Here is a 12,671-nt window from a genome sequence, read left to right as displayed (position 1 = left end):
TACTGCTTCAGCCCAAAACTCATTTGGAAGATGCTTCTCATTCAACATGCTACGAGCCATCTCTACCACTGTACGGTTTTTTCTTTCAGCTACTCCATTTTGTTGAGGAGTTTTTCTTACTGTCAACTGTCTATGTATGCCATGTAATTTGCAAAAATTGTCAAAATCATTTGACAAAAATTCTCCCCCTCTATCAGTACGAAATTTTTTTATAGGTCGCCCACATTCTTTTTCTGCAAACACTTTAAATTCCTTGAATTTGTCAAAGGCTTCGGATTTTTCAACAAGAAAAAACACCCAACTCATGCGAGAAAAATCGTCAGTGAATAGTAAAAAATATCTACTATTATTCAGAGATGGAGTTCTTGTTGGTCCACAAATGTCAGCATGCACTAATTCTAAAGGAGTTTTTGCTCTCCATGCTTTCCCAACTGGAAATGGAAGACGGTGTTGTTTTCCATACACACATGCTTCACAAATATCTTCATTATTGGTAAGATGAGGTAAACCAACAACTAATTTTTTCTGCCCCAATAACTTCAGTCCATTGTAGTGCAAGTGTCCATATCTTAAGTACCATAACTTAGACACTTTATTCATGTCTGCTACTAAGGCATATGCATCAAAGTGTGAAAGCTCGATTGGAAACATTTTGTTCTTTGTCATGTGCACTATTATAGGTGGCATGGTAGAACATTTCTTTTTGATTTCACATACATCATCATGAAATGAAATCAAATATCCTTTTTGTGCTAACTGTCCAACGCTTAGTAAGTTATATGCTAATCCAGGTATATAATAAACTTCATGTACCAACCTTTTAGTACCACCGTTAATTGATATCTCAATTGTGCCTTTACCATCAATTTGCACCTTTTTGTTGTCTCCAAGTCGAACTTGTTGCTTCACTGATTCATCAATGTCACAAAACAAGTCTCTCTTTCCTGTCATATGATTACTGCATCCACTATCTAAAAACCATACATGATCAATATTTTCATTTGACTCTGTATGAGTAAAAAATAAGTTACCATCTTCTACTTTCTCTTCCACTACATTAGCTTGTTGTTTTGCTTTATCCCAACAATACGCTTCAGTATGACCATTTCTTTTGCAAAAAACACAATACTTGTTTTTGTGGGCATGTTTTTGATTGTTAGTATCACCTCCTTCTGACTTATTTCGGACTGCCTCAAATCTTCCTTGTCCACGTCCACGATAGTTACCTCTACCTCGCCCGCGATATGCATTCTTTCGTACAGTTGCTCCCTTTCTCTCTTTGCTAAAGTCATCCAACTTGACTTGAGCTTGGAATGCTTGTTCAACACTTTTCTCAATTGACCTGTTCATTCTTTGTTCATGGGCTAAAAGAGAACCCAATAATTCATTAGCAGAGTATGCAGTCAAATCCTTAGACTCTTCTATAGCCGTAACCACATGATCAAATTTAGGCGGTAAGCTCCTCAATATTTTTTCTACAATTTTCTGGTTGCTAACAACCTCTCCAAAGGTTTTCATCTCATTTATAATTATGAAAGCTCTTGAAAAAAAATCTTGGACTGATTCATTGTTTTTCATAAACAATGTCTCAAACTCTTTACGGAGGATTTGGAGTTTCACTGTCATTACCTTCTTATCACCATGATATTCTTGCTTGAGAATAGTCCAAGCTTCATTTGAACTAGTAGCACCAGCAATTCGAGGAAAGATAGTCTCACTTACAGCTTGTTGAAGAACAAGCAAGGCTTTTGAATCCTTCTTCCGTTGCTCTCTTGATTCAACTGTCTTTTCTCCTTGTTTTGAGCTCTCTGCACTTTCTATATAACCATTTTCAACTAAATCCCAAAGATCTTGTGACAAAAAGAAGGTCTTCATTTTTATGCTCCAAAAACTATAATTATCACCACTAAATACCGGTATGAGCGATTGAAAAACATTTGAAGTGGACATGCCATTAGCCATAATGAACAAAAATTTCTCACAGAAATTTTGTCGAACAAGTTATGTGCAGACTTTACCTTGCAGGCCTCTCTTTTGCACTTTTACCAACAATCACGACAACACAATCGACCTGGCTCTGATACCACTGTTAGCAAAAGGAATGACCTGTCTGCACTTCCTCTTCTTATGCTCCTGTGAATGACACAACACAAGAAAACAACACACTAATCGAGCACTTGTTTCTACAAGTGATCACAAAGGCATGACATGTGATAAGAGCACACAACACTAAAAGTTTGGAGCACACTTGAAATGCTTTTTCTTTCACACCTTTAGCCAACCCAAAGGGCCATATATATACATGTAAGAAAAAACTGAAAAATAAATGACATTGACTCTTGGTAACTCCACTATGGTCATTATGGACATATTAAAAACAGAAAACTGAAAATATAATGACCATATTAAAAACAAAAAACTGAAATTTAAAATAGGGCACATGTCTTGGAACGATGGAACTTTTGGAGAACCCAAAAGTTAAACCGTTCACCTTCTTCATAAAGGCAGCTGCATTAATTTTGCATTAACTTTTATCACTACCACCACGCTTTTGAATGCAGAAAATCATGCCATTCGACATCTTTATGGAGCGCCAAATCTTAAATTGAACGGATGCCAACTTCTTGAACAAAATAAACTAGATTGATTCAGCTTAATTGAACGGCGAAAAACCACAATGTTAATATGGCCACAAGTCTTTGAGTCCTGTTTCAAACAAAGGTAGTCCTTTGCAACCTCTTGACCAAACCTACATAATTACACTTCCAAATTATGTTCCAAGGTGGTAATCTTGATCTGAATCCTAGGTCGTTGGATCTAATAATGCTATCCTCGCTCTCCCTCCCGCCGTTGGGCAGCTTTTGGGCTATCATGCAATCGTATGCCAATAGGAAACTCGCCATTCGTTGGCAATCCTTCCGCTGGCAGCATAAGTTTGCCGATATCTCTTTCTGGGATCATAGCTACCATGCCTCTAGTCCACCACCTTTTATCTCCGACTCTGAAGCTGTGCAACTCCTTGCACACCAGTATCTTGCTAGGAATGGCGCATTAGGGATTCTATCCAATGGTAGTAGCGGTCTCGCCTCTCTTGGCCCTCTTGAGAGGACCAAAAACACTGACCCATTCCACCTCACTGTCTCCCACAGTGCTTTCCGTCCATGACCGCCTGGTCTCCGATGAGGATATCTTGCCTGCTCTGACCGGCCCATTTTCACTCCCTCTATCATCATTTCTGTCCCTACGCTTGTCGGTATCCTAGTTTGCCTCCTATTATGTACCCAATCAAGGCTGGTGAGTCTTCGAGAGTCGTTCGTTTCTTGCCCGAGCTCTTTTGCCGCTTTTGAGAGTTATCGCAAAGAGATCTTCGCGTTCTTCTAGGAGTTTGTTGAGCATTCTTCTCTTATCTGTTTGGAGAAGGTACTCGGATTGAATATATCAATAGGTGTTCCATCTTGCAATAAGGCATATCGGCAAAATTTTTGAAATGATACTTTTATTGTTTGGGTGGTCCTCAAGATATGTTTTAGATACAGCTATACAATTACAACTTATCTTTGCTCAATGGCATACCAAAAACGTTCAGGTTGAAATATGGGTCGAAAATTAAGTGACAAAGGTTTTGTAAAATCTCGGGCTCTTCCATTCATTAAATAGAAAAGATCGCCAAGATTTTGTGATCTAGTGCCAAATGCCAAACCTATTTCAACAGCGTTCATTTGGAACCTGGTTTCTTTTCTTTCATTTTCATTTTCTTTTATTCCCTTCCATCGTTTCTTAAGTTCCATGGGTTTGATCCCCATTTCTGACTTCTCGATGATGAATAATAACCGAGTGAGAGCTCGGTAGTCAACTCTTTTTTGGTGTTTCATTTCATTTCTCAAGGACAATAGCTAAGGGCCCTGATACTACCACTTGGATCTACAACCAACATGCTAATGTTCACTATTTTGATAGCCATACCAATGATTTGGAGAAGATCCCGCATTGAGCGCAACCCTTGTGTTTAGGTGTCACCATGAGTTTGAAACCCTGAACGTGTTGCTCATATTTTACAAGAGATGCTCACTTATAAATCCAATCCTCATCAGATTGAAGGATCTTTGATTGGGGGAATTCAAAGAAAGGACTTCTTTACCTATCCTCTTTAGTAGAAATCTATATTATTTATGTCATTTAAAAGTTCTGATCCCTCTAGAGGCAGGGTATTATAAAAACCCTTCTGGTTATTTCGTTCCCTATTTCTACTAACACTTTGATCCTTGAATAATACACATCACTTCTGCGCACCGATATCGGCCATAAAAGGTCCAAGTCATAACAAATGCGAAGCTATACTACTCAACTCCAGTCAATTGGGTATTGGAGAACCAAAAACTGGTTAGTTTTGTTTGTGTCGTGATCTCAATGAAGCCACATCCCCCTTACATTGGGGACTTCAGACCAGTCTCCACCCCTGGCACCCGTACCAAGCTGGCCTTGATTTAGGCTACTCTCCTTGTGTCTTAGCCCCTTCCTGTCTACCCTCTGGAGCCCATGTCAGCTCACTTTCACCCCACCTCGCTGCCACCAGGATGTTGTGCTTCTTGACGATGAGGTGTGCACCCACTTAAGCCGCATTCACCGTATCTTCGTTCCTAAGCCATTGACTCCAACAGTTGGAAGGCTTCTTCTTACATTGGGATCCATGCCCTCATTTTTCGTAGCTTGCTGCCTCTGTCAACGGTCTTGTTACTTTAGCAAGGGTTGCCCTTACTTCCACCTTCTTTTCAACCTTGTTGCCGCAACAAGGCATCCTTTATGATCGTTCATTTTGCATCAGCCACTCTTCTTCAACAACTTGCAGTTGTTTCTCCTCCCCCAAATTCTCTTTTATGTACTACAATTCGGGGATGACTTCCTCATATTTGAGACAGTTTCGAATGCTATCTAGAGTGTAACGACTGCACAATAGGGGTATAGAGCTAGAAAATTTTGGTAAGTAGCACTAAGCATAAAATTTTAATTTTTTGAGAGGCACGAATATGTAAATAAAAAAATGACCCTAAAACATCCATATGAAAATAAAATAAGTTTTGGGTATATGTAGGCAATGGCCCACACTTATCTCATACCCCTACTGCACAAGCTTTTCAAAGTCTTGTCTACTTTATCTCAGTAACAGAGTTACCAAATTCTGGTTAAGGGACACTAATTATTTAAGTTTTTAAACTTTAACAAGCCTTTATGTATAAATAAATAAAAATTAAGGAAAATCAAATGTACAAGTAAAACATTTTTGTGGGCTGGTGAGGGAAATAACTCATACCGGCTTACACCTGCCTCTCCTACTAGTTTATCCATTAATTTCGGCGAGTGTGTTCTATGTGCTTATCTGCCCCTAATCTGGTTATATTTGCTATACTGGTGTATTAAATTTTTGTGCATCAGTACGGTGGAAATACCTCTAGTTTACACAAGAAGAGAATTTTTTTGTCCCCAAAGAACATTTTTTTTAAATTACCAAAATGTTTTCCTACTCTTAACTGCGTATATGAGTTGCCTCAATCTTCACTTGTCACCATTTTAATGTAAGCAAAGCTTCTGTGCTCCCTTTCGATTACTTTGGGCACCATATTCGCCACTAACCTCCTTCTGGTCTGCCATCGAGTATCGCTTCAAAGTGAGACTTCTCTCCTTCACAGGTAGCATTATGCTTGTCAAGCCTTGACGTTTGAGTCTTTGCCCTTGTGTTGGCTCTCCCTTTTAAGCCTTCAGCCCTCGTTTTCTGTGGCTTCAACTGCATCCTTCACTACTTTATTTGGGGTGCTGGCCGGTATAAGCTTTTTTGCTTTCAGTAATGTTAAAAAAGGAAAACAAAAAACAACGTCAGCAGACGTGGATATCATGAAATAACGGCTCATGGCAAAAACAAACGAGAAGTGGCCGCGGCATCAGTTTTTTCAAAAAAATAAATATAGAAATTCTAAAATTGCGACCGCTGAAAAAAATAAAAAAGACATTGTTGTCCATATTTATAACATAAACTCGCATTTTTTCATGTCATTTTAAAAAATGGAAAAACCGTAATCTCCACTAATTCAAGGGTGCCGTTGATTAAGGCTCGGCATCGGGTTCAGTTGGGCCCAAAAAAGTTCTCAAATGCAAGCTTGAAAAAGGCTGTCGGGTTAGGGTCAGCTTAAGATCGGACTTGTTTCTAATCGAGTTGGGCCGAGCTTTTGTATTATTGGGCCTCGAGCTATTGTATGCCCAAGGCCCGACCTATTATGGTCAAGCCAGCCAAGTTTTTTCGAGTACTATTAACAAAGTATACAAAGAAATCCTAATCCCTCTGAGATATGTTTGTTGCTTTTGTCAATGTTTGTTGCTTTTGTCATCATGAATGAGTTGCCATCATGACTTTTTGTAAGCATTCCTCTCTCCCTCTCTGTTCCAAAAGACTTTTCCTATTTTGTCAAGGGCTTAACGCCTAGCCTTTTTTCCCCTTTGTTTAGTTACCACCAAAGGACGTGTCAAATAGGTATAACTTCCAAAACATATGAACAAGCACAGCATGAAGCCGTTCAGCAGTGGCTGCTGATTTTGATCATGTGGCACCGCGGAGTGCTTCCGATGCAAAGCCTGTTTTCTTGGCCATGCAAGAAGTCCACGACTCTGCTTTCCTTAAAAACACTGTACCACTCCCTACGAATTCTAGATCGCTCAGAAACCCTAATCCCTCTTGCCACGCTTTTCCTTTTTCTGGCAGAGATGATGGGGATCGGCGTCAGGGAGGACGAGCCGATGAGGACAATGAAGCATTCACAGTCGGCCAGGTCAAGGTCATAGGAGAGGATTCTAAGGAAGTTACCAGAAAACCTAAGTTCATTTAATATATATATATATATATATAAAAAGTTGCCGAGCTTGTCGGGCCATCGACATCACTGGATCAAAGCCTGGGCCCGGCCTGAAAAGAGGCGACGGCCCGGTCACCTTGAAGTTGACCCAATTAAAATTATAATTTTTTTAAGTATGAAAATCTTACATATACTTTCAACAGTATGAATCGTTTATTATAAAGGTAAATTACAATGTTTTTACGTAGTTCAACAATTGTCTTGACTCATTAAATTATTATTTTTTAGTTAACTACAGAAAAGTATACGTGTCTTTTGAATAAATTAATATGGAAAAGCTCCAATGGAAAGTTGCTGGGACGTATTCTTTCGTCCTTTATTAAGAAAAATTAGTATGAAAAGTTAGTCCACCGTGCTTTTTTATTTCCGACGGGTGTCTTCTGCTTGAAAATTTCTGAGAAGTAACTGTAAAAATTTAATAAAAATATCGGTGCCCCGCGCCCTTCCAGTCACCGTCTTCTATGCTCTTCGAAATTTTTAACTATTTTTGTATGTCGCAGATTGTTTTCCAGTCTGGGGCTTTAGGATGTTCTTCAAGAAGCAGCGTAGCCTCCACCATCGATTCTTCTCTGCGCCCAACATGTCAGAGATTGAGTGATGGTTTCATCCCATCCAAGAAGAACAAGGATAAGAAGACCAGAGGATGAGGAAGATGATGATGCACACTTTCTTGCTCAGGACTATAAGAGCCGTCGCTGAGCCCATAATGGCTGTTGTCTCGACGACGAGGCCCCAAATCCCCTCCTCCTATTTTCATTCGGCCGCCACCCGCAGCAAGCAGTATAATCGGCCGCCTGTTCTTGGCTTGGACCTTCCGGACGTATGGACACCTCGGAAGGATGCACCCGCTTCTTCCTGCCAACGACACGATGATGGTATTGGCAACCTCTCCCTCATGCTCTTTTGCAGTTATATCTTTTCTCTTGCTTCTTGTCCGCCAAGCGGCCTCTTTTTATCTTCTCCACATTGTTTTCCTTCTTAACTTGTGACTGAGCCTTTCTTCTTAACGCAGTTTCCCCCACCCATAAATGGTACGGTGGGGTCGGTAAAAGAGTCTCAACGAATAATAATTTGTTGAATGATTATCAAGAACATGTTGATGCTAAAGAGCACCGTTCCATAGGGTGAAGCCAATGACCTTATCATCTGTAGCAGGTCAGTCACCATGTTCGACCGTTTGCAGGAAGGAGACAATTTCCTTCATAAATCTATTAAGAGCTTGTACCATGTATTGTTCTAGAGGCTATAAACAACCACCTTCCTATTTGTTATCCTGTGAATGATCCTCCATGTCAGATGTCCAAAAATTTCAATTAGCGTCTGGAATATGAGCATCCAGATTATGGCCCCTCTTTCTTCTCATAGTGGAGGTGGGTTTCTCATTTTCTATGTCCTTATTGAAAGTTGGCTAAATTCGAAACCAGACAAGAGTTGGCATAGAATGCATTGACTATGTCTGATGCATGTTCCATGTCCGCAACCTTGTCCTGAAGTATTGACACAGCTGCTGCTCCCTTTTAGTCCTTTCCATGTGACGTAGGTCGAAACTGCTTGGCTATATCCATTTGCTTATCCAAATACAACCTTCTTTTCCTTGTGTAATGGTTATAAACCTCTGGCTAGGCAACTAGTCCAAAATATTCTTGTTCATTTTAGCATTGTCTCCTTTGCAGCCTGTGTATTTTTGTGGAGAAATATTTCATGTTCATTAGCCCCTGTTTTCAATGACTTCTGTTTAATTTTCTTTCTCAGTTGCATAAAAACTCTGTCGCTTGCATGCAGCAAATACGTTGCTTCACACCAGAGTAATTGATGGCAGTTCAATTGCAGAGGAAATAAGATCAGAAATAGCTGATGAGGTGTGCAAAATGAAGGATTCTATTGGTAAAGTACCTGGTTTAGCGGTAGTTTTGGTTGGCTCGAGAAAGGATTCTGAAACTTATGTTCGTAATAAGATAAAGGCCTGTGGTGAAGTTGGAATCAGATCTTATACAGCAGAATTGCATGAAGATTGCACAGAAAAGGAAGTTTTTAGCGTTGTATCAAGATTCAATGATGATCCATCAGTTCATGGTGTTCTTGTGCAGCTTCCTCTACCAAAGGTTAGTTTTGGCACTGGTGCACATTCTTAAATTAATGAGTGGCCAAAATGGATGCCAAAATTAGAGCATGTTCATTCATCCTTTTTGATAAAATGAATGCAAACTTTTCTTGGCGGATGCAATCAAGGAAGTGCACAGCAATCCTTTCTGCTCCCATGCAACGTTTCCACTGTTCTATTGTGAATGTGCAAAATCATCTTATTCCTTTTCATGCCACTGAACGTATGGTGGCACTTTGTGTATTAGGCATATGTGGTATTTATTTGTATCTATGTGTGTGTTCATTATAATGCAAAACCTTGTTGAATTTAGTGATGTACATGTATGTTAGAGTTTTGCTTTCCATTTTCAATTTATCTCTCATTTATTTGTTGAATATAACATGGTGGGTAAGCTAGGTACTGAAAAACTATCTCACAGGCTTAACGAAGAGGTAGGCTAGTAATTAATATGATCTATATTAAGTGAAAGAGGAAAAATGTGATGACCAAAAAAATGTGCTAAGTGCATACTGCATACAAGTCCTGTATTTTGAAATTCAAAAAGGACAATTATGAGAGGCAAAAAGGGTCACAAAACCACTTGTTTATGTTATTATTATTCAGGAAATTAATTTCCATGATTTCCCTTATTCTCCTCCCTGTTCAACGGTAAAAGAGAATAACCAAACAGGAGCATAGGGATGTCAGAATGAACAAAAATATCATAACGAATAGACAACATTAGCTTGACAGCAACCATCGGCCAGTATGCTCAAGAAGAAACAGTCTTTAATCAAATAAGATATTCTGAATCAAAAGAGTCTAATAGGCATTGGAAAAGATGGAACTCTAGATGGCCGATGACCTACCATATTCCTAATGTTTATTTGTGTATGCAGAAAAGGCTTATTTTTGTGTGTCTATGTGTATATCCAGATAGATGTGTGTCTAACTTTGTATGTTGGTTATTGCAACTTTCTGATTTTAGTCACTTAGTCACAAAAATTACAATATTCTGTACGTGGAGATGTCTACTGTGGGCCATAATCTTTTTGACTTGTGATTATTCCTATAAAACCCAGTACTGTGATTCAAAACCTATCTTTGTATTCCTTCTACATTTTCCAATATGATGTATTCTGAATCCTTTATTATATATCTCAGATGTTCTGGTGTTTGCTCTGCTTAAGCCAATTCAGCCAACGAACTTGACTAATTATTATTAATGTCTCCTTTCATTGTTTCAACTTTTTACCCTGTGCATAATAAATTAATGAACAGAAAATTGAGCAATTTGGAGTGTGCATGGATTTTTTTCGTCTTGCCTGGCATTTGTACATGAAGCATACAAAAACATCCATTGATAGTTCATTGATATCCAGTCACAAGGTTTTTGAGTGGGTATGAAATATCTAAGAGCAATTTCGAAAGCCTTAGGTCCCACACAAGCGTAAATTTGTATGTCATGAAACAAAAGGATTTGTCAACAAGTGCACATTTTGCCAAGTTAGCAGTTGTCACTTAATTTTGCTGCTTGATAATCAATATAAAAATGTCATAATTGATGAATCAAATAAAAGACTAAAACCTGATGATTTGTTGGGGATGCTAAATGAAATTGACGAACAATAATAACGTTGAGTCAAAGAAGTGAGAGTAGAGAATTTGGACAACGTTGGTCTTTGTCGACTTAGATCAAGTTTTGAGAAATTTTAAAACAATTCACAGAGTGCTCTTATATGGCCCTGACCACAACTATGTTTGGTGCTTCACTTATGTCTGGCTGTGTCCAACAGGTGTATTGGCCTTTTCTTGTTGTGTGTCTGTCACACATGATACCTCTTGGTCTTAAACAGATTGCACTGTTATTGTGTTTCCATGGCAACATTCTCCTCCCATTGCTCTTGATGAACAAGGATACTAAAGTTGATTAGTGAAATTAAATCATGGAGCTACTACCTCAGATTCTCCTTCTCATGACCGAATTCTTGGTAAAGTTTACCTGATGCTACTTGCACTTCTATGCCTTACATACACTTTATAATTGTTTTCTGGTTGAACATTTGTGGCATTGCTGAGTACATCCAAAAGCAACTTCAGTATGTCAGAAACGTGTTTGCATGTTTTTTGTTTCTGATAGAACTCATCAAGTTTCTTGTGACATTTTCTATAAATTTGGAAAGAGTAGACGACATAACCTGGTGCCTTATCTCATTTATTGAGACTAACTTGAAATGATACAGCATATGGATGAAGAGAATATCTTGAGTGCTATTAGAATAGAGAAAGATGTTGATGGGTTCCATCCCCTGAACATAGGTTACCTTGCCATGAGAGGCAGGGAACCACTTTTCATTCCTTGCACTCCAAAAGGTTGTATTGAGTTGTTGCTTCGCTCTGGAATTGAGATCATGGGGAAGAAAGCAGTTGTGATTGGACGAAGCAATGTTGTTGGATTGCCAACTTTCTTGTTACTGCAGGTTGATATCCCATATCATCCCCCCCCACGCCTTTTCTAACCCCTCTCCTTCTCTTTCTCTGCCCTCCCCCCTCTCATTTTTTGCTTAATACCTGTGCTTGCTGTTGGCAGCGGCACCATGCAACAGTTAGCATTGTACATGCTTTCACTGAAAATCCGGAAGAAGTGACACGCGAGGCTGATATCTTGATCTCTGCCGCGGGAGTAGGCAACTTGGTGCGCAGAAGATGGCTGAAGCCTGGTGCAGTGGTACTTGATGTAGGGACCAATCCAGTGGAGGTGAGCTCCTTTTGCCAAACATTGATCTTCAAGTACTTTCTAGAGCTACCTTCCTAGTGAATCCTACGATAGGGGGCAATAACTACATGGATAGACCTGTTTGTGGTTGTGCAACAGGATCCCGACAGTGAGAGAGGCTACCGCTTGATTGGTGACGTTTGCTATGAAGAAGCACTAGGTTTGGTGTCAGCTATAACGCCCGTGCCTGGAGGTGTTGGCCCAATGACAGTAGCCATGCTTCTTTCGAACACCCTGGATTCAGCTAAGAGGGCCTACGGGTTCATTTGATTCCAGTAGATCTCAGGTCACTCTGCTGCCTGCATCCTTAGCCCTATGAATCACCTTTCCCTCCTTGCCTCTGGCGGACCACTAAGCTACCAGCTGCGCAGGGGGATACAGAAACTCGTTATCATCATTTACCCTAATGTGCTTCGGGTAAAGCCAAGGAATGCCCCAAAAGAGTCTGTGCAACTGGTAGACATTTGCAAATCTTTTTGTATGGAGAAAGACATTTGACTTTCGTTCAACAGAGTCTCACCTTTCGTAGTCCAAATATCCTTTATTCCCTAATGTACATCCTTATAAAGCAAAACTTGCCTTTTGAATGTTCCTAATATCAGCTTGTGCTGTGAAAAACAACCTACGATGACCAGCGCATAACACGAGGAAGCAGGCTTGCCAACACGGGCTCTTTTGACTTTCGTAAAGGTGAGGAAATAAGAACACAGAATCCCGGAAACAGTCATATGCCGTGCAGAGGGGAGGACCTTCAGGAGATTGCACTGGGGCTTTTGAGCTCGTGTTGAAGAACCTCAGGTCCTCCCTCGTTCTCTGTGCAATTTGACCCAGGATTCCAGTCTATGGTTAGACCCTTTCCTCGTTTTGAGACTAGTCTCACATTCGTGACAAATACTTCTGTTCCTTCCACTTG

General features: G+C 39.8%; 1 protein-coding gene across 3 annotated transcripts; it reads left to right on the top strand.

Annotated features, from left to right (window-relative positions):
• The first annotated feature begins 7,298 nt into the window (after positions 1–7,298).
• On the top strand, positions 7,299–12,356 carry LOC116262220 (bifunctional protein FolD 1, mitochondrial-like). Of its 3 annotated transcripts, XM_031641371.2 has the most exons (6): positions 7,640–7,774; positions 7,912–8,054; positions 8,682–9,001; positions 11,226–11,462; positions 11,573–11,740; positions 11,858–12,356. In XM_031641371.2, the coding sequence occupies exons 2-6, from the start codon at positions 8,033–8,035 to the stop codon at positions 12,026–12,028; spliced, it is 918 nt and encodes a 305-aa protein (XP_031497231.1). In that variant the 5' UTR covers positions 7,640–7,774; positions 7,912–8,032; the 3' UTR covers positions 12,029–12,356. The 3 variants fall into 3 exon arrangements, with proteins under 3 accessions (XP_031497229.1, XP_031497228.1, XP_031497231.1); XM_031641369.2 differs by lacking the exon at positions 7,912–8,054 and having other exon boundaries at positions 7,299–7,774; positions 11,835–12,030; XM_031641368.2 differs by lacking the exon at positions 7,912–8,054 and having other exon boundaries at positions 7,305–7,774.
• Positions 12,357–12,671: the final 315 nt, after the last annotated feature.

The sequence above is a fragment of the Nymphaea colorata genome, chromosome 10 (genome assembly GCF_008831285.2).
Source record: "Nymphaea colorata isolate Beijing-Zhang1983 chromosome 10, ASM883128v2, whole genome shotgun sequence".
Lineage (NCBI taxonomy): Eukaryota > Viridiplantae > Streptophyta > Magnoliopsida > Nymphaeales > Nymphaeaceae > Nymphaea > Nymphaea colorata.
This window is presented reverse-complemented; position numbering and strand designations above follow the sequence as displayed.

Bases quoted from the DNA above. Each gene is read 5' to 3' on its own strand.
- LOC116262220 (XM_031641368.2), top strand. From the start codon at position 7,543: ATGAGGAAGATGATGATGCACACTTTCTTGCTCAGGACTATAAGAGCC. The intron at 7,775-8,681 runs GTATTGGCAACC...GCTTGCATGCAG, and splicing joins CTGCCAACGACACGATGATG to CAAATACGTTGCTTCACACC. The intron at 9,002-11,225 runs GTTAGTTTTGGC...GAAATGATACAG, and splicing joins TGCAGCTTCCTCTACCAAAG to CATATGGATGAAGAGAATAT.